The sequence below is a fragment of the Ursus maritimus genome, unplaced genomic scaffold, assembly GCF_017311325.1.
Source record: "Ursus maritimus isolate PB19 unplaced genomic scaffold, ASM1731132v1 scaffold_14, whole genome shotgun sequence".
Classification (NCBI taxonomy): domain Eukaryota; kingdom Metazoa; phylum Chordata; class Mammalia; order Carnivora; family Ursidae; genus Ursus; species Ursus maritimus.
This window is the reverse complement of record NW_024423786.1, coordinates 32,349,242-32,371,319: the sequence shown is the minus strand read 5'-3', so window position 1 is coordinate 32,371,319 and position 22,078 is coordinate 32,349,242. Positions and strand designations below refer to the sequence as shown.

Sequence of the window (22,078 nt, the reverse complement as noted above, 5' to 3'; positions counted from 1 at the left end):
GGGCGCCTGGGTGGCACGGCGGTTGGGCGTCTGCCTTCGGCTCAGGGCGTGATCCCAGCGATCTGGGATCGAGCCCCACATCAGGCTCTTCTGCTATGAGCCTGCTTCTTCCTCTCCCACTCCCCCTGCTTGTGTTCCCTCTCTCACTGGTTGTCTCTATCTCTGTCGAATAAATAAATAAAATCTTTAAAAAAAAAAAAAAAAGAAATATTGACTATACAAATACAAAAGAAATATCTCTCAAAGTTAAAAAAGGATTAAAACTAGGTGTTGTGAAGAAAGGATAAAAAGAATCAGGATTATTGGGATGCCTGGGTGGCTCAGTGGGTTAAGCATCTGCCTTCAGCTCAGGTCTGTGATCCCAGGGTCCTGGGATCAAGTTCCTCATTGGGCTCCTTGTTCAGCAGGGAGCCTGCTTCTCCTTCTCCCTGCTGCTCCCCCTGCTTGTGCGCACACGTGCTCTCTCTCTCTCTGGTATATAAATAAATAAAATCTTTAAAAAAAAAAAGAATCAGGATTATTAAGCCCAGAAAAGATAGGGTTCTGTACAAGAGAAGTTTTTTTTTCATTCAAATATGAGGACGTTTCAAAATGGTTCTTTATTCATAGATGACTTTTAAGTAAAATTAAACCTGGAGAGATCTTGGTTGCTTAGTATAATATTAATAGCAAATGATTATATAGCACTTACTGTACGCCAGACTCTAGTCTAGCACTTCACCTCTTTTCATTTAACCTTCAGAACAATCCTGTAAGGTACATATTTTATTCCCATTTTTATAGATGGAGTAACTGAGAGTCTGGAAGATTAAATAATTTATACAGTATTACACCCTTACTCTGTGGTAGAACTAGGATTTGAACCCAGACAGTCAGACCTCAGAGTCTCTGCCCTTAACCACTATGCTGTGCTGCTGGATCTGTAGAAAGATACCTTGATAAGGCAGTTACATGGAATGGGCTCCTGAAGAAGTTAATGCTGTATTTAAAGAGCCATAGAAATCTCCAAAAAGGAAATAAGTGGCTTTTTTTTCCTTCTTGATTTTGGGAGATTTCACCTGGATTATCGTCATTATTCTGGTGAGGGAAAATGGTGAAGAAAAACCCTAGATGAGGAATTTAGAGATTATAAAGTTTTTATCTTGGCTCTGCTGCTGAGTTCTGTGACTTTGGGTAAATCGTTTTACATGTGTAGGTCTTCAGTTGCTTTATAAAAATGATAGGACCAAACCAGGGATCCTGGTTCCTACATTCTTTTATAGGAATCAATCACTAAGAGCAGTTCTCCCTCAGTTGAGAATGTACAAGTCTGAAAATTGTCAAGAGTATCAATCAGATCTTACCTTCCACTGGGCATTATGTAATGGTGCATAGAAAAGCCGTTTTACATATTTGTAGTTCAGTAAAGTGTCTAAAAGCACAGAATCTAGCCAGAATTCCCTGGACTTGGTCTGTGGCTTTAACTTCACACCTTTTGGGAAGGTGGTTTAACCCTTTTGTGAGCCTCATTTTCTTCATCTATGATGTGGGTATAATAGCATGTATCTCACAGAATTGTGAAGAATAAATGAATCAATATATGTAAAGCACTTAGAACAGTGTCTGTCACATAGAATGTATGCCATACATGTTAGCAGTTATACCACTCAATAGAAAGGCACACTAGCTGACCTAGAGCTCTCTTATTTTTAGAGGTAGAAGAAAACTTTGAGATTAATCTTGTCTGACCTCCATTTTTCATGTGAGAAATATGAGGCTAATTATAGGTAAAATGATTTCCTGATTTCCACCGTATAGTTACCAGTCATCCTGGACTGTGAGTCTAATGCCCTGACTCACTCCAGTTCTTTTTCCAATTTTGTCAGTTCTTTGAATATTCATAGTGGGCATCATCTTTCACTGTTCTTTCCTGATTTTTGAGAGAGGATTATACTGTGCTATCTTTTCTGTATACATCTTTTTGAATTGCTAAAGTTCTAATGTAAATCATAAAACTTTTGAGTAAAAACTGAAATAGATACATTTCATGCCTTAGAACTAAAAGCCATTCCTGGAAGTATTAGATTTCTGTTAGGATGTGGTTCATGGAATTATGAAATCTCTAAATGGAATTGAGTTTTTGTTGTTGTTGTTGTTTGAAAGATTTTATTTGTTTATTTAACAGCGAGAGACAGTGAGAGAGGGAACACAAGCAGGGGGGAGTTGGGAGAGGGAGGAGTAGGCTCCTTGCCTAGCAGGGACGCTTAACGACTGAGCCACCCAGGCGCCCCTGGAATTGAGTTTAAAAAGGTGAAATTACACCACCTAGTGGAAGTAGTGATTGTTTGGTGGTTTTGTTTTTAAGAAAAACTTTCTGCAGGATTTAATGTAATTTCCTGGATATTAGGAATCTTTTAATAGCTTAAAATAAACTTGGCAACTAGTCTCTTTTAAGTGTAAGCTGTGTTTTATGGCTTTTATTAGATTCCTTAATCTATATTTTTAGAGTTATATTTAAAAAAACGGTACCTGTAACTCTAATTAGATCAAATTTTCTTTAATTGTTATTTATCAAGGATGTGGAGAAAAATAAATGCATACTTTAAACCTCAAGTACTGTCTTTGAAGCATATCCTTCTTTTTTGATGTGGCTCCAGAGGTATTAGGGTAGTAAGTGTTCTTCTTTGGCTAATGACAGGAATAGAAGAAAGTGAAATTTAAAGGTGTGCCATAACCACAGCTGAATGCTGTGTGAGCGTTTTCACCTTGACTTCTAGTGAAGGAGACCCTCTTAACAGCTATCAAATGTTAACAAGTGACCTAGAGATAAGGCTTTGCTTGCCAATGTCCTTCTCTGTAAAAATATCCCTTTGGAGCTGCCAAATAGTTATATAACTCCTTGATCCCTTAATTACGTTGGTGGACTCTTATTATTTTTGGCATATTTGATTGCTGCTAAGTAGTATACAGTCACAAAGAATCAGAACACCTGAAAATGCAAGAGATTGTGAAACAGTCTCTCTCCTTAAATATATATATTTATATATATCATTCTTGAAAGGAAAAATTAAAAGACATTTCTATTTTAGATGTCATACTCATGCAGCCAAGCCATTAAGAAGTATCTTCCCTACTGACCAAATTGTTTGGCTTAGTTTGAAATGAGTTTGTTCTGAAAGATACGTATATATTTTTAAAAATTTATATAAAATTGGAAATGGAGGGTTTTATATAGATATATATAGAGAGAGGGAGAGATAAAATGGAGGGTTAAACATTCGTTAGATTCTTCTAATCTGGGTTTCCTTTTTTTAAATTTTAAACTCTTATAAATTATGAGTAAAAGGAAAACAAAAACAGGGGATTTGTTTTCTGTTAATAGGGGGAGGTGCAGCTCAGTACCCCTAACAGACCAGGAAATGAGACTAAAACGATGTGACTTATATATATTTTACAAGGTAGATTTATCAGATTTGAAAGTAAGATATGAAGTGGGATGTAAGAGGAGACTGTTTTCAGAATGTACTTTGATTTCTCTTCAAGGGTCATGCTGAGTTTATTAGAATCTCTTTTGTGATTTGTACTATTAGGAGGCCTTACATCGGGAACAGATGTTGGAACAGAAGTTAGCCACACTTCAGCGGCTACTAGCTATCACCCAAGAGGCTTCAGATACCAGTTGGCAGGTATTCCAGTTGCCTTTATATTCAAGAAGCATTTAAGTATATTAGTATCCCTTAGATATTGATTAAAAGTGAATTTTTTTAGCAGGCAAAGTTATTTCTTAATGACCAATTATTGAAAATTTAACATTTTACAATGGATTTTGGTTAGTTTTATGATTTTATATCTTTTTTTGGCAGTAGCAACCTTTTTGGTATGTGTAATTTTTTAGTTATCCTGGGATTTTATTTATATTTAATTTTTCTTCAACAGGCTTTAATAGATGAAGATAGACTCTTATCACGGTTAGAAGTTATGGGAAACCAATTACAGGCATGCTCCAAAGTAAGTATTAATCTCAAGTAAAGATCCATAAAGAAAAATGCATAAACTATGCATGAAAAATGCATAGTTTTTTATGTAGCTTCGTTTCTTTGACTGTCATTTTGAGTACATGCTAAAACATTTATACGTTTTCACCATTCTTTTAAATCTTTTGTCATTATAGGAAATTTCAAACATACATGTAAGGAGAAAGAATTGTATATTGAATACCCATATACAACTCTTTCTTTTTTTTCTATCACAGTTGATATTTGCTGGAGAAACTGGGTCATTTGTCCTCTATAATTTCCCTCAATCTGGATTGTTATTTAAACATCCTTCTAGTTCTTCTCCCACACCATAAATTGGTAGTTTGATCTAGAGATTTGATCTGATTTAGGTTCAACTGTTTTTTGCCAACAATACTTCATGAATAGTATTGTGTACTTTCACCAGAAGGCACCATAAGGTCTAGTTGTCTTTCTTTTTGAGATATTAGCAATTTCCGATGATCCTTGCCTAGATCCATGGTGATGTTGTAGTTCTGTTTTTCCTTCATTTATTAGTTGGATTACTTCTGTAAATACTTCTATTCCCCCTCATAAACCATTTTGTTACCCTGAAGTCATTTTCTTTAGGAAAAGAAGGATAAATGATTTTCTCCATTTATTTACTGGATTTCAAAGTAATGAATTGGTTCCTTCTCACCCACCAAAGAATGACTATGAAGTGTTTTTTTTTCCCAAACTTAGATTTAAATATATTTCGTGTGTTTCAGCCTATTCCATTTGTTGTTCTTACTGATGCTCAAATTATCCCATCTTTGGTGTCTGAGTCCTTTCGGTAGAACCCCAGCAAACTTTGATATCTTCCTGCTGTCATTTTAGACAAGGTGTTCCAGACTCATCTTCTACATTTCCTGCCTCAGAGCTGGAATCAGCTTTTTCCTCAGGCTGCTCTTATTCCTTTTGGCTTAACCATTTTTTTTAAAATGCTTGGCCCCTTTGAAAGTAAGAGATTATTTTTGCCCACAAATGTAAATATTGTGGCTTACAGAGAATATGACAGATAGGAGACTTAATTCATTTTGTACATTTGAGAGAAATTCTCCATTTCCTTTGACATTTTTTTTCTATTGGAAGTGTGGATTAATATATTTGTGAAGGCATAATTTACAATGCAACTTTTAAATTAGGCTTCAGTTAATACAGGGCCAACATTATTTGTATTTGGAGGTACCTCAATATAGAATTCAAAGAGCGTCATAATGTGTTATTTTTTCAAATGGTAAATACTTTAAAAAATTACTCGGCTATAATTGTAAATATCTTCTAATCCTAGAATCAAACAGAAGATAGTTTACGGAAGGAACTGATAGCATTACAGGAGGATAAACACAACTACGAGACGACAGCCAAAGAGTCCCTGAGGCGGGTTCTTCAGGAGAAAATTGAAGTGGTTAGAAAACTTTCAGAAGTTGAGGTATTTCATTTTAACAAATACAAAGTGGTAGTGTGATTTAAATTTTTTAGCCTAAAATTGCTAATATTCTAGGACATTTTAAACTTGAGTATTATATAGCTAGGAAATATTTCCTGTCTATCAAGTGGGAAGAGGTAGGATCCTGTTTTCGTTGTTAGGAATTTTCAACATAACCACGTGAGTCTGGTGCTTGTGTCACTACTCAGTGGCTAAGCAAATAAAAGCCTAATCAGGGGGTCTTACTGTGTGCATTCTGCTTAGGATTCAGCCTCTCACACAGTGGACTGTGATATGTGCCAGGGAATTGATCTCCTGTCACCTAATTTTGCTTTTCTTTCAATTGAGGTTAGTTAGTTGAAGGTGGAGAACCTTACCACTGTTCTTATTTACCCATCCTCTAGAGAAGAAAACTGTGTCTAACTTTGGATGTCAAAGAGAAAATAACTCTGAGGTCTTTTCTTGATCTTTTAGGAATAATCAAATGTGATTCTCATTGCTTTAAAAACAACCTAATCGATAATGTAGGTCATTCCGTTGAACCACTGCTAAATTATCACAGAAGTTATTTGTTACCGGATTTAATTAAAATGCCCATTGGAAACTGAATAGTAAAAATACTATATATAGTATAACTATAGAATATGGTGTAGTAATAGTTTCTAAAATAGCCTCATCCCATAGTAACTAATTCACTGTTGTGTCACTAATTTGACATTCAAGGAAAGAAAATTGCTTGCTGTCTTCTAATATTCTTATTAAGTTGATTGTGCATATTATCAAACTTGCTTTCAGGAATTGATAGCTTAAAATATTTTCAAGTCTTACAGTCATACCCAGTGGCCTTTTAAAAGAGTAGTTATATAAAAGTAACATCTTTTCCTCCCCTGCCCCCTTTCTGTTGTTTTGTTTTTCTTCAAATTTTTTGTTGTATTTTCTGTTTTAGCATGTACCTAAAGTAAATTAAAATTCTTATGTTGTTTAACTCTTATGTAAAGGCCAGGGCAGATGTTAATTTAGAACAGCCCATAGAGTTAACACTTTTTAGAAATTGAATTTAGAATGTGCATTTATTCTAAATTAGTTATCTGTAAACTTGAATTACAGCGAAGTCTGAGTAATACTGAAGATGAATGTACCCATCTTAAAGAAATGAATGAACGGACTCAGGAAGAATTAAGAGAATTAGCCAATAAATATAATGGAGCAGTTAATGAGATTAAAGATTTATCTGATAAATTAAAGGTATGTATTTACTCAACCTGAAAGTATGTTAATTGTCCCTAACACACTGGACAGTTAAGAGGTTAGGTATTGCTGAATAGTTGTTGATGTAAAATTTGGTAATGGTTGAAATTTGTAGCAAAAATAAGGTGCCATTTAGCCCAAACCCCATTGCCACAGATAATTGAAAGTCTATAAAAGCTGACATACTTCCTCTGGATGGAAATAAATAGTACTTCCCAACAGGCATCTTTTAATATATAACAGGAAGTAGATGTAAATCAGCAAACCCCCAGATATTTAGACTTTTTAAAAACTTGAATCTGCTTATCCTTGGGCAGCCCCAAAGGCAGAGCCCAACTATGTTGGAACAAGCGCAGAAGTAATCTTGGAGTGATCTGTATGGACCCTTGTAACTTCCTGGGATGTTATTAACTGCTTCAGCTACAGCTCCCTATAGCTATAGGACATTTAGGATTAGGACAGATGAGGCCAGAGGTAATGTCAAATTGATCATTTAAAATGTTATAACTCAGTTTGTGAAGACCCATCTTTAAATAATTCAAACCATGGAATGAGTGGCTAGAAGATATGTATTTGTTAGAGAAGACCAGGGCATACCTCCTCTCTGTGTGGTTAGTGAACCTGTAATAGTTTCAAAGACTGGTCTTGTTAAAAGGAGGTCATTTTGGAAAGTGCTTATGATCATCATTCCTTCACCTAAACACAGTTTTGTTTAAAATATCAGAGTAAGTTACATTTTAGAACTTACAAACTAATTTAAACAATAGTAATTTCAGGGGAAAACCTTACATATTTCCCTCTTGAAAACTGTGGAGTTTTTCATTTTGACCCCCTTATCTGTATGTATTAGGCCTGTTTGCCTGCTACAAGTTTTTCTTTCCTAGGTGATAGGGAAGCATGACCTCAATGCAGAGCACTTTTGACATTATTTTGACATTTACAAATATGTTCTATACTATTGAATATTCTCCTTAGAAGTTTATGGTGAATAAAAGCAGTCCTGCTATAGGCCTCTGAAAGCAATTTCAGACTTTATGAAATAACTGAAAATTTTTTTCTTTCTCAACAGGTAGCAGAGGGAAAACAAGAAGAAATCCAACAGAAGGGACAAGCTGAGAAAAAAGAATTACAGCATAAAATAGATGAAATGGAAGAAAAAGAACAGGAGCTCCAGGCAAAAATAGAAGCTTTGCAAGCTGATAATGACTTCACCAATGAAAGGCTAACAGCTTTACAAGGTAAGTTAGCTAGTCCAGAAGTTGATTTGATTTGATTTTTTTTTCTTTTATCTGTGAAATATCTTTTTCTTGGACTTTTATTTACAGTACGGTTAGAACATCTTCAGGAGAAAACTCTTAAAGAATGCAGCAGTTTAGGTAGGTGTGTTACCATATTTCTTATTTAAAGCTGAATTTTTTCATTGAACTTTTGATGTTTACTCTCTCAGGGGGTATTTATTTTAGAAGGGATATTTTATGTTTTAGGTATAAAGTATCAACAGTCTTTCAGAAAATTTCCTTTGAAAGTATGCTTGATTGCCACCAGTGGGCACCATTGTTTAGTCCTTGAGATAAATGAAATTTCTGCATCTGAGACATTCTACTTAGAGATATTTAAATAAGAAAAATACATGCACAGCAGGACCCTTTTTCTTTTGAGGTTCATTGGAAGGCTACTAGGCAGTTTTAGCTTTTTCTCTGAGTCAATAGAAAATGGCCAGTTGAACCCTTCTTCTAAAAACAAATTTGAAGTGTGCTATACTGTCTTAATGTAAGTAGGAATACAGAATGCCATGGTTACACTTGAGGCCAGTTTTAAAGTAACACTTTCTTTGATCAGGCAATGATACACTGTCTTAATCCTAGGGATACAAGTTGATGACTTCTTACCTAAAATAAATGGGAGCACAGAAAAAGGTAGTGTAAAAAATTTAAATGTTTTTCTTTCATGATATCCTTTTACTATTTAAGCAGGATAGAGAGGTCAGCGTTTTAAGGTTTTAAGTGTTTGGAACGAAAAGCACGCAGTTCATAGACCACTGAATCCCAGCTTTAAAAAAAAGCTTCCCTGTATTTTGTAATTCTTAATGCTATGATTTTTGGTTAGATATCCCTTGTTATATGGAAATTTTAACTCTTCAAATAACAGGAAAATGATAACGTTCAACTTTAACATTGGTTTATATAGCATAGTATAGCTTTCTCCCCCAGTATATTTTTCAAAGAACTCTACTACAATTTTCTTCCATCAGGTACTGTTTCCTGAGGATATTGGGCCTCCAGTTTTAATGTTTGTGTCCTGCCCTATCCCTGGCCAAGAGTTTACTTAACAGCCCATTGAGCTCTTGGATATGTCATAGAAACTGCTTTCTTTATACTGTACACATCTGTTTCTTTAATCAGAAAAAACAGGGTCAGTCATTTCTGCTATCTGAAAGATCATTTATTGTTAATGATTAGTTTACTGTGACCCGTCTTTCTGGATAGCTTGCATTATCTCTTGCCAAAATGTGTAGCTACTCTTGGTTTTCCTGTTACTGCATGGGGCACTTTTTACCCAAAGGCTTGTACATTCCTTCAGTTGTGAAGATCCCCATGCACCCTCCCCCATTTCCATCCATCCAACATTATTTGAGCACCAGCTATGTGCCAGATCTGCATTAGGTGCTTGAAGTACAGAATGAATAAAATTATTTTCTGTGTTTACAAATCTGTGTACCTCTCATCTTAGTTTTTATACCAAAGTTAGTGGAAGATAGGTCAATACTCAGAACTTCTTATTAATATCTTTTTCATGTATCAGGGGATATCTTTATAGTTCTTGGGGCAGCAGCCAACTCTGGTAAAGTTAGGAGGTGTTTTTTGGTTCTTGTTTTTGTGTGGTTGGTTTTTAATCCGGAACCGGAAAGATAGGCTCAAGTAATCACGTATATGTGAGCTATAAGCTCAAGACCTAATATTGCATATATTCTGTAACAAATCTTGAAATTTCTAAATTAAAAGTTATTGTCATTAATCATTGTTATTTGACTATATGTGTTTTATAAAATACATCTACATTTTAGAACACCAGTTTGAGTTTCAATTTGAGAATTTTTAAAGGTGTAGTTTATATTCATTACTAATATTACTAATTTCTATTTATTAATTGTATTTAGCAAACATATATGAAATGACTTAATCCTCATCTTCTAAAAGCTTGTCATTGTTAAACAAATTTTTATTTTTTGTTGTCATTATTTGCTTTTTTTCCCCTTTCTGGCATGAGCACTTTTCATTCCAATTCATCACCGTTTCGATTTAAGCATGTATTTATTAATAATGTTAGTGTTAACTCAAGCTGGGAACATGCCCTTGCTTCACTTAAGAGAATCCCTTTATATACACTAAATCATCTTTATATTATTTTAGAGTTGTCAGATTACTGCTTAAATTTTTTTGCCAATTCCAATTGATTTAGATGAGAATAGTTGGAGACGACTCCTTGATTTTAGACTGAATAAGATATTTTGGATACTTTAGGGTACTTCTTACCATGATTGTTTTTTCCCTACTGGTGTGTTTGGTTTTTTAGTGGTGATAAATTGAGTAGTGTGAGTCACCTGCAGTATATCTTTAACGAAATGAAATAGTAAATATCTTGATATGCACAAAAGCTTCATTATACCAGATTTAGTACAGAGTGGATTTTGGAATAAGATGAGTCTGTTCTGAATCATTTGTTATATAATAACAAACCAATTATCAAGCATTCCAGTATTACCAAAGTCCATAGCCACAATATGCTATCAGATATGACTTTATCTAAAATTACTCTTTAAATAGTAGAGAGAGAAAAAAGTATAGTTTTAAGAGAATATTTTTTAAATATCTGGAGATGTTAAGATTAATGCTGTTTCTCTAGTAAACTCTATTTTTGAAATTACTAAAATCTAAAGTAGCTGATATAGGCACAGGTTTTATACTATAAATGTTTTTGTATCTTATCTGATAAGCATAATTCGAATGTATCTTAGTATAGAAAAGCTCTAATAGAAATATTATGAGAGTCACATATATAATTTAAAAGTTTCTGATAACCACATTAAAAATATAAAAAGATACAGGTGAAGTGTTAATAATGTGTTTTCATAATGTTTCATAATATATTTACTTTAACCCACTATATCAAAAATATAATTTCAACATGTAATCAATATTAAAATATTATAAGTAAAGTATTTCACATTCCTTTTTCCTTGGTAAGTTTTTGAAACCAGTGTATATTTATTTTACAATTACAACATATCTCAATTCAAACTAGCCATTTTTTCAGGGCTCAGTAGCCACATGTGTATTGAGCATGTGTATTGGACAGCACAGGTAGTATAGAAAATCAAAATTTATAGGAAAATCGTGTATAAATAAAACACATTTTAAGTATCACAGTTCTCTCTTTTGTTTCTGTATCTGTCTTTCCTTTACATTTCCACAGCCCTATTTGGGATCTTAGACATGCCTCCCCTTTTCCCCCACCTTAAGTATCTGATCTCTTTGCATTATCAGTGACATCTTTTATACTTTTGGCAAAGTGAATTCCCAAGGGGCTGAATTCAAGTAATGAAGTATTAAAAGTGTCATGACCCAAATCTTTTACATATACTATCTGAAAGACTTTCCTCTTATATCTTAGAAAATGCCTTTTTAGAAGTCATATATATATATATTTATATTTATCTTGCATTTTATCTAAACTAGTATAATAAATATTTTAATCTAGAGTCCAGATATTAAAATGAGAGTAGAGGAAAGGGTGATTCGGGGCTTAGTGAGTAACGGTGGGATGTGCTGCAGTAATAAATGTCATCTAAAGTCCTGTGATGATAGTCCAAAATTTTGTTTCATGTAAGTTCTATTAAGTCCTTTAGGTTAAAATTTGGTTTCAAATGAGTTTTCTTATTTAACCATGATGTTGTATAGTTGGAGTTCTGAAAATGTTATCATGGCTTAGGTAGGATTTATGTAAAACAAACTTTGATCATGGTAATTACTGTTTAACTGAGGGCTTCTGTTTTGGATTTCTGGGCTCCAATCAGCAAATGCTATTTATTAGACTTTTTTTTTTTTTAATTTCTGTTGGCAGCTAGCCTTTTTTTCTTTTCTTTCCTTTTTGGGACTATAGTGTATTTTTGTATAGTGTAACTATACAACTATACAATTATATACAACTATACACACACACATATATATATAACTGTTGACTAGAGGCTCTGTACACCATGTAAGTAGATAGAGAATGACGATTTCAGCAGGAAGGTAAAGGAGATGGCATCAGTAAGGATGTCAATAGAAGTTGTAATGTGATCAGAGTAGGAGATGCCTGCCTCTCAAGCAAAGTTGAGATGATGAGGGGTGAGGTGGGTTGAAATGAGAAAAGAAAAGAGGCTTTCACAGGCTGAGTGGTACTAACTTATGTTCTCTTTGACAGCTTTTAGCGCTTTCACACCTTCCAGATAGTCATCATATTGGGATATATTTTTAGCACTTGAACTTCCAAAGTCTATTTAGTAGTTTTGAAAGATCCAGAGATGTAATTGAAGGATGTTATCCAGATTCAGAAGTTAACTCTTTGAATCAATGTAAATTAAGATTATTTTAAGAAAAGGGTTGAAACTTTTCTTAAACTCCTGTTAGGTTTTGATTCTCTCCACTCATTAAAACAAAACAAAACAAAACAAATTCTGTTTGACCTGAGCAAAACCATTTTCCAGGCTCTTATTTTAAAATGCATAGGCATTGACTTTAATCATTTGGGTGGAGATAAACAATGTAATATTTTGAGAGTATATAAAGTACAGATTAAATGACTCAAAGGGAAAGGTTATTTGTGAAATGAAAGCCTAAAAATTGAAATGTTGCATCAGTGTCTTAAAATTTTTAAGGCATTTTTTCATGGTATTCTTAAAATATTTATCTTTTGCCTCTTAACTAAGAAGAATAGCTTTGAAGAGGGACTGTTAGAAGACAGTTATTTGAGAATTAATTCAGTAAGAACAAATAATAAAATTTAAAAATTATTTACAGGTATTTATTAAGCTGTCATGGAGAAAGGTGTATTTTAAAAGTGGAAGAAGCTTTTTAAAGCAATATATCTGTGGTTTTCTTGAGCTCTTTGGATAGAAACTGCACCTTTAAAAGCTAACCATTCAGGATACAAATCAATGATTATATAATTATAATTTTCAGTCATTTAGCTTTATTTAACTCCAAAATATGTCTGCTATTAATATTAAAAATATATTAAACTTTTATGAATCTTATTCAGAGTTACTCATGTTAATACATTTCAGTTTTCCTACCTTTGCTGTTGGTTTTCAAAAACAGCAACAAACTATATCCTTAAAGGTGTTTCTTTCTTTATTAGAGCACTTGCTTTCAAAGAGTGGCGGGGACTGCACTTTTATTCATCAATTCATAGAATGCCAGAGTGAGTACAGAGTATTTTTCACATTGATTTTAATGAAGTCAGGGGCAAAAATTGAAAAAATGAGAGGAAAAATGAAGATCTCAATGTGTTTGTTATGGTAGAAGTGCAGAGGGCCATCTTCAGACAGCAGCAATACTTTTCATACTGTTTTGGCTTCTCTCTTTTGAAAAAATTATTTTTGTGGCATTTGCCTTCAAAGATGGATTTCGTATTGCCCACCAAAAAAAGGAGGAAGTTTCAGGCTTTTAAATAAAAATTGTTGTCGAGCAGGGAATAAAATGGAATGTCAAGCACCTAAACATTAGCCTGTTTTATTTAAGTTCTAGTTCTATCAGATTTGCATTTGAAGTTCTTAAATAAATTTCTTAAATGATTAAATGAAGCCATGAAAACAGTGATTTTGTTTGGGCACTCAGATCTGAAGATGGCCCTTAGGGCAGCAGGACCTTTTAGGGAAGGAGTAACAATAGATTGTTCTACAGTCTGACATCAACCACCTACCCTTGGAAAGGCTGTCTTTAATAATAAAGATGGATAGGTTGGCTTTTGAGGTGATTTGGACCTCTGCTGAATTCCGAGTGAAAGTATCATGAATTCCCTCTTACTTGAAAATCAGTCACGTGGCTGCTTAAATCATGAGGTTGTGATATTCTTTTGGTCTTAGTGATAATTAAAGGTCACTATGTGTAATAAAAGATTTATTGATGACATCTATATTTTTCCTACCAGACATACAATACATTTTGTTGAGCATTTTTCTCTTCCTGTTCGCTCTCTTTTTGAAACGAGCGACTTCTCATGTTTTTATGCTCATGAGTTCATCTGTGGACGTGCAAGCATATGTGGTTCTCTCTCCTCCCCCACACACAATCTCAGGAGCACTTGAGGCTTATAAGGGCCACACCTGGTAATTATAGCAAATGCAGTAGATCAAATGTTATACTCCCTGGAGATGTCTTAAGGAAACCTGGAATTTCATTTAATAGTTTTAGAAGAGCTTCTGTTTTTGTCCATTTTAGAGACAGTGATGTTGAATGTCAATTTAATTCTATTTTGAGGAAAATTATTTAATAAATATGGCATATATCTTGTCCTTTAAAACTTTTTCATAAAGCAAAGATTAGCCCATGTTTTTTTTATCTTATTACTAAATTTCAGTTTTATGGGAAATTGGCACAGGGATTTGGGACAAAATAATTGGTATCCACTGAAACCAGCTAAAAGCAGAATATAGAGTCTAAAATATAAATCTTTAGGAGACTGATTTTATACTTAGTTTTATTACATATGACCATTTTTAATGTTTATTTTATTAAAATTTTTGTGACTTGTATTTTGAGCCCAAAGTAATAAGAATAGAAAACTATAAAAAAAAAGACTAAATTGCAATTTGCAAAAATCATTTAAAGTATTATTATAAAATGTGTAAAATATTTAGCTATAGTTGTAATATAGAACGACGTTTGTTTCACATTAAGAAAAAGATATTTGGAGGGGCGTCTGGGTGGCTCAGTCAGTTAAACGTCTGCCTTCAGCTCAAGTCATGATCCCAGGGCCCTGGGATCGAGCCCCACATTGGGCTCCCTGCTTCTCAGGGAGCCTGCTTCTCCCTCTCCCTCTGCCTGCAGCTCCCCTGCTTGTGCTCACTCACTCTCTCTGTCAAATAAATAAATAAAATATTTTTTTAAAAAAAGAAAAACATGTTTGGAGATTTTTATTGTGTCATAGTTACGAGAGCCAAATGGACCGGTAAACATTCAGATATAGAGCAGAAGTTATGTAAATTATAGCAATCCCCTCAATGGGGGGGGGGGTTATTAGCTAATAAAATTATGTTTATGAGAACTATGTAATAGCATGGGGAAAATGTTAAATGTGGTACAGAGGGGAAAATGATAATATAAAATCCTTTTCTTGTGGACAAAGAGTGAACCAAAGAACAAAAAAATAAAATGCAAGTATTCCTAGATGTCTGAATCCATTGGGTCCCTAAGTGCCAACAGAGGAAGTTTGGATGTAAATTCATGTATCTAGGGATATAGCCCATTATCTGAATCTGTTCAGTTCCCGAGTTTTGGTAACAAGTAGCAAGGGTTTGGTTAATGAGGATTCCAAATCTGTTGGCTCCTTATATTTGGATAGCCAGAGTTGGCATACTTAGTTAATTCTGGTTTGATTTGTTGTCAGAAGGGATATTTTCATTATTTTGTAACAAGTTGCCGGTTATAAAATAATACCGGTATAGAAATTGTTTTGTTTAATAAGTAATATGGTGAGCAAGGCAAATTCAGCATAAATTATACAGAAGTGAACTTTTGAAACAATTTTGGATTATGTTTTTATAATCTCACACAAACTTTTTTGCCATTTTTTTTATTGATAGCCATCTTGAATTGATTTATGATTTTGAAATGTTCAGTGAACAGTGACACTTCATATTCTTATTTCCAGTCTTCTGTTTATTTTTTTTTAAGTTTTTTTTTATTTTAAGTAATTTCTACACCCAACATGGGGCTCAGACTTAACCCTGAGATCAAGAGCTGCATGGTCTACCAACTAAGCCAGCTAAGTGCCCCTTATTTCCAGTCATTTAAAAAGCAGATGTTAAGTCTAGATCTCATTATTTACCGTGCTTGTTGTATAATCCAATTAACCTTGTGTTTTAAAAATTAAAAGGCAGGGGTGCCTGGGTGGCTCAATTGGTTAAGCATCCAACTCTTGATTTCAGCTCAGGACATGATCTCAGGGTTGTGAGATTGAGCCCCATGTTGGGCTCAGTGCTCGGTGCGGGGTCTGCTCCAGATTCTCTCTGTCCCTCTCCCTCTGCCCCTCCTACTCCTCTCTCTCTCTCTGGAAAAGAAAAAAAAAAAAAGAAAGAAAGCAAATAATTCACTTCTGTGGGATTCATCATGTCTATTTTTAATGTATTAACAGATTTTTTTCAGTTTACACATATGAATCCATAAGAGAACGATTTAGTTGTTGGCTGTCTCCATTTATAAGGTGATTTTGATGAAATTAAATGAGTTGGAACACATTTCAATTTGTTTTCCTTTTATGGTAAAAGAGACTGTTTCTTCTTAATTCTCTTTTAAGAGAAAAGCTTTTAATCCAGGCAGAGAGATTAGATTTTGAACAGATTTAAATATAACCTTTTACATAATTCCAGAACTGTGAAGTAAATTTTCTGTGTAAAAATCTACCGTATAAAATCTAGAATTAACAAGTAACTTTAATAAAACTTGCTAAAAATCTCTAGCAGTATTTTCTCTTCAGGGATTTGGGCATGAAGTTTGATTTAAGCAGAATTCCACATTCCATGTTCCCTGCAAATTTTAGTTACTCAAGGTTTACCATGTAAACTTAACAAATATGTTGAGACTATTGTGTTCTGCTGAAGATGCTTTTTGAGTTAACAGATTGTGTACCTCTAAATCTGTTTCATATATATCCTGTGACCTCTGTCATTTGGTTGACTTATATGCTGAGTGCAAAGATGAAGGGTAGAAGTTGGAGAATCTCAGGTCATAGAGACTCACTGCATGGGCATAGAGTGAAATACTCCCTTCTCTGGACTGCTGCCTGCACTTTTAATTCCTTTTGCTACTGTTTGGGTGAGGGCAGAGGTATCCCAGCTGGGTACCAGAGAAACTTTCTTCTGAGGTCTGCTTTGTATAAACAAACTGTCTCCATCCCAAAGGACATCTTCCTTCTGGTGATTGAGTTAACAAGTGCCCTGGAATAAACATCATGTCTTCGTATTCTTAATCCATGGTTACTACGAGACTTAATGGTTTTTATTATTAGGCAGAAGTCTAATTCTGTTAATATGTTGTGTCTTACTATTTTTTTTTCTGATTTAAAAAAAATTTTTTTCCCCGCCTCCGAATCCCCTTTTGAAATTACAGTCATTAACTGTATATGTTTGTCTCATTCCCTCCTTTCTCTTAGGACTTTGCTCTCACATAAAAATTGCCTTATTTGGTGTAATGCACTGAATCAGTGTTGCTCTGTGACTGTTAGCTTTTCATCACTCTATGAGATCAGCCTCTGAACAATCTCAGGAATAAAAAGCCTGATTACATATTCTACTTGAAACAGATTTTTTAATTTTCATTTTTTAAACTTTTATTTCTCTAAGCTAAAGCAGTTTATTTATGACAAAGAATAGGAAACACTTGGTGTGGTTCCCTGCCCTTAGTAATTTATGTCCCCATTATAGGAAAATTATTTTTTTTCTTTATATTTTATTTATTTATTTGACAGAGAGCACAAGTAGGCAGAGCAGTAGGCAGAGGGAGAGGGAGAAGCAGGCTCCGCACTAAGCAGAGAACTCGATTCAGGGCTCGATCCCAGGACCTTGGGATCATGACCTGAGCTGAAGGCAGACGCTTAACTGACTAAGCCACCCAGACGCCCCTATAGGAAAACTCTTGAATTTAAATTAGATGTCGCTAATTCTTTGTTTCTTAATTCAGAGTAGTTGTCCAATCTAGGATATATGGGAAGGTTTTTGTTTGGTGTTTATTTGTACCAATCATTTTCCCAGTTGGCTAGCTTTCCAACATTTCTACCAGGTTTTCTCCCAGTGTAACTGTACAGAAGATAGTCTTAAATTTATGCCAAAAGTGTTTTGACATGTAGATCATTACTTTCTTTAAAACAGATCTGTTTCTGTATTCTTGAAATTGGTTCATCCTTTACTTTCAGTCTGTCCTTAATTCTCAGGGATTTTTTGTATAAATACCCCCACACTGACCGATACAGACGTTAAAGAGGGCACGTGATGTAATGAGCACTGGGTATCATATAAAACTGATGAATCACTGAACTCTACCTCCAAAACTAATAATACGCTATATGTTAATTAATTGAATTCAAATCAAAAAATAAAATTTGCCTGTTGCTCTAAAGAAAATTATCAATTATTTTCTCTTTTGTACTTCCTTATTCTTAGGTTTTAGAACAAGTAGCTTCTGAAACTGTTTTTTATGAGAGGGCAGACTATCTTCTATAGCAGGAATTGCTTTAGCTAATTTTATTTTGCTGCAGAAACGAATAACCTTGTGAAAGTCTGTATTATTAAAGTTAGGCGTCCCCTGTGAGATTATAAAGTTCTGTTTCTACTTTGTGAACTGCTACTCTGTGAAGGAAATAAATGGTGGGCTTGATGTTGAATGCTGATGGTTAATTTTTACTTTGTATTTGATGTTAATTCTAATCTCAGTTTCTTTGCTATATTTCCTTTAAATGACCTTTTAGGTGACTGTAGCTCATTTTCATCTATGATGTGTAGAATTGGATCAGAGGATCCTTGATATGAATTCTCATTTGGTCCCTCACTAGCAGTAGGACTCCAGGCAGTATAACCTTTAAACCTCATTTTCCTCATTTGTAGAATGGGATGGTAGTACCTACTTCATAGGGTTATTGTGAGCATTAAATGAGATCATATTTACTAAGCACTCTAAGTAATGCCTGCCACACCGAAATACATGTTCACTAGTAGGTTCAAAAGTTACGGTGAAGTTGGAGAGAGTGTTAGTAGGAGCTTTCTTGCTGAAGTAACTTGTTTTCCCCTTTTAGCCCTGGTCACAAGGCAGTGAAAGCTGACTGATAACAGGTTTATTGTTCTTGTTAAAGTAATATGTTCCTAACAATCTAAAGACTCTTTAACTTTTTAATTACTAGTACATATGCCATTTAGAAAATTTGGTCCCCAGCACATTATCTTGATGCCCAAGTGATAACATTATTTTTTCAATAGAATCTAACTTTGAGACGTTAAAGATATTTTCCAGGTTGACTGTTAGAAATAACAGATTATGTAGTTCTTTTATATTCATCTGCTCTTCTGTCAGTTAAGATCCCTATGCAGCTGACATCAGTATCTGATATTTCTGTTTGAGTTTATATTCTGCTTTCAGTTAGTTGTAGCTATCATGTGAGAAAGGAGCTCTTTAGCTTGAAGAATTTAATCCAGTCTAGGCACACTTGTGCTCCTTCCACTTCTATTGAATGCACTGCTTTTTATTTTGTGCCACACAGTAATATAACTAGTACATAATTGATTTTTATCACCCAAGAAATAAATTTGGTTCTGTTCAGTCTTTGACCAGATTTGACAGTTTTTGCAACTCTACCAGATGTTTTCTGACTAAATAAACTGCTTAGGTGATGGTTCTCAAATGTCAAACTTACAATGCCCATCAGTTCTAATCCTTGGTAGGTTCCCTACAGAAATGCCTGCACATACTTTTCAGGTACAAATGGAAGAATATTCACAGCAGCATTATTCACAGTTCAAAATTGGAAATAACCCAAAAGACCTTCAGTGGTCAAATGGATAAATATACACTGAGGCATATTTGATGAAAGAAGGCTGACACAAAAGAATACTTACTGTAGTATTCTACTGATGTGAAGTTCAAAACCACTACAATTATACTACTTAGTCATGCACATTTGGGTAGTGTGACCATAAAGAAATGCAAGTAATTAAATACCATAAAGTCAAGATAGTAGTTACTTTTATGGGGTTTTGATTGGAAAGGGAATTGTGGGAAGCTTTAGGGGGTTGTGGTTAGGTTCTGTTTCTTGATTTGAGTTGTAGCCATATAAACATTTGCTTTTAAAAAATTTATTAACCTATACTTTTGTGTTTTGTGTCCCTTTCTGTGTGTTATTTTTCACAATAAATAAGTATGGTTTAGGGCCCCTGGGTGGCTCAGGTGGTTAAGTGTCTGCCCTCGGCTGGGGTGGTGATTTCAGGGTCCTGGGATCAAGCCCTGCGTCAGGCTCCCTGCTCAGCTCTGTCTCCCTGCTCATGCATGCAGACACTTTCTCTCTCTCTCTCCCTCTCTCATAAATAAATAATTTTTTTTAAAGTATGGCTTTAATATAGGAGAAAATGAATAATTATCTCTCTACAATATCCCTCAAAAAGAAGGAGTTTTTAAAAAGAAAGAATATCCTCTACTTTATCTTTCAGTTGTGCCAAGCCAAATAGCTCTTTCAAGACCTGGTTAGAAACTTTTTTTTTAAAGTAGGCTCCATGCCTAACATGGAACCCAACACTGGACTCAAACCCGCAATGCTGAGATCAAGACCTGAGCTGAGATCAAGATTTGGGTGCCTAACTGACTGAGCCACTCAGGTGCCCCAGAAACTTTTTTAAAAAATGTTCTTTTTCTCAGTTATTTTTTTAAAAATTTTTTTAAAAGATTTTATTTCTTTGAGAGAGCGAGAGAGAGCACAGGTGGGAAGGAGGGGCAGAGGGAGAGGGAGAAACTGACTCCCCACCGAGCGAGGAACCTGATGCAGGACTTGATCCCAAGACCCTGAGATCATGACCTGAGCCAAAGGCAGATGCTTAACTGAGTGAGCCACCCAGGTGCCCCTTTTCCTCAGTTATTTAATTACAGGCCACTGATGATTCACCAGATTTGAGAATATGACCTTAAATAATTTCAATAGTGACAATAGCAGGAGGTAATTATTATTTAGCACTTTGATATTAGTACTGTGCAAAAGCATCTTGCAAATTCTTAGTTTTTTAGAATGAGGAAATAGTCAAATAATTTTTCCATATTTCATCCCTTTAAAAATAGATGTTCATTCATTCCACAGATAAATACCAGGCCTTATTTTAGCCATCGGGGGTACAGAAATGAACAAGATAGGGAAAACTTTGCCTTCATGGAGTTTACCTTCTTTGGAGGAAACAAAAACTAATAAACTAATAATATGTCAGGTAGTAATAAAGTCACTGAAGAAAAATAAAAGAATGTAAGACTATAGGTAGCTAAAAGGTAGCATGTGGGATTTGAACAGATTTCGGACTAAGCTGAGTGAGGTGTACATGTGTCCTGGGAGGGAGTGTGTGGGATAGAAACTATGAAAACTGGGACTGGTCTTAAATTGGAGTTTTAGAACAATAAAAATGTCTTTTTTTTTTTTTAAATAAAGGGCCAGATAGTAAATATTTTAGGCTTTGCAGGCTATAAAGCCTCTGTTGCAGCTACTAAACTCTGCTGTTGTAGAGGAAAGCAGCTGTAGACAATATGTACATGAATGGACCTGGCTGTGCTCCTCTAAAACCTTACTTACCCAACAGACAGCAAGCTGCATTTGGCCCTGTGGGGCTGTAGTTGGCTGACCCATGGGCTAGATCACGTAGACTTTGTAGGTCATGGTAGGGACTTCAGATTTTGTTCTAAGGGTAAGCATTTTGAGCAATAAATTACTCTAAGGTGTGCTTAGAATTTTTTAAACAAGGGGGTTACTTAGATATTCAACATACTAGAGAAAGATTATAATGACTTTCAAAGTCTGCTTTTATATTATTTTGTTATTTTCTATATTCATGTAACATTTGTGAAACGTTGTTTTATGTGTCAGAATTGTGTTGGGAATTAAATTATTGATGAGATACCTCCCAGCTTCCACTAGACTCTAAATTGCTGATTTATCACATTTATCTTGGTAATAATCCATGAGGAGTACCTAGTATTGTACCTGGTACAGAGTAAATATTTGAAGGAATGAATGTATTCCTCAGAGTTCATAGTATGTAGGGAAAGGTAGACAAAAATAGATAGCTGCAGTATAGCTTCTTAGAGATAGGAATGACGGACTATGGACAAGGAGAGATACCAAATCCATCCAAGAGAAAGGAAGAGAAATTCCATTTTAGACATGGTGAGATGAAGTTACTGAGGGATTTCTGGATGAAAATGTTTGTGAAGTAGTTAGACAGTAGTGTTCTGAGACCTGAGAGAGACAGCTAGACTAGGCATCAACATTTAGAAATTATGCAAATGTAGCAGGTAGTTAATACTATTTAAAATGAATTTTTGTTGTTATTGACAGAGATCTTAAAGATTAACACATTTTTTTTCTTGGTAGAACTATAAAAATT

The 22,078-nt window shown here is 34.5% G+C and overlaps 1 protein-coding gene across 22 annotated transcripts in view; it reads left to right on the top strand.

The window, feature by feature from the left end:
* The window catches only part of LOC103674198 (sarcolemma associated protein), a 142,249-nt gene that overhangs the window by 81,580 nt on the left and 38,591 nt on the right, over window positions 1-22,078 (top strand). For 4 of the 22 annotated variants that reach the window (XM_008703078.2, XM_040628638.1, XM_008703070.2 and 1 more), the window contains exons 6-13: window positions 3,570-3,665; window positions 3,916-3,987; window positions 5,308-5,448; window positions 6,553-6,690; window positions 7,763-7,931; window positions 8,019-8,069; window positions 8,559-8,609; window positions 13,096-13,158. In XM_008703078.2, the coding sequence (XP_008701300.2) occupies window positions 3,570-3,665; window positions 3,916-3,987; window positions 5,308-5,448; window positions 6,553-6,690; window positions 7,763-7,931; window positions 8,019-8,069; window positions 8,559-8,609; window positions 13,096-13,158 (781 nt within the window). The remainder of the gene's footprint in view (window positions 1-3,569; window positions 3,666-3,915; window positions 3,988-5,307; window positions 5,449-6,552; window positions 6,691-7,762; window positions 7,932-8,018; window positions 8,070-8,558; window positions 8,610-13,095; window positions 13,159-22,078) is intronic. The other 18 variants (XM_040628643.1, XM_040628644.1, XM_008703075.2 and 15 more) reach the window with 6 other exon arrangements.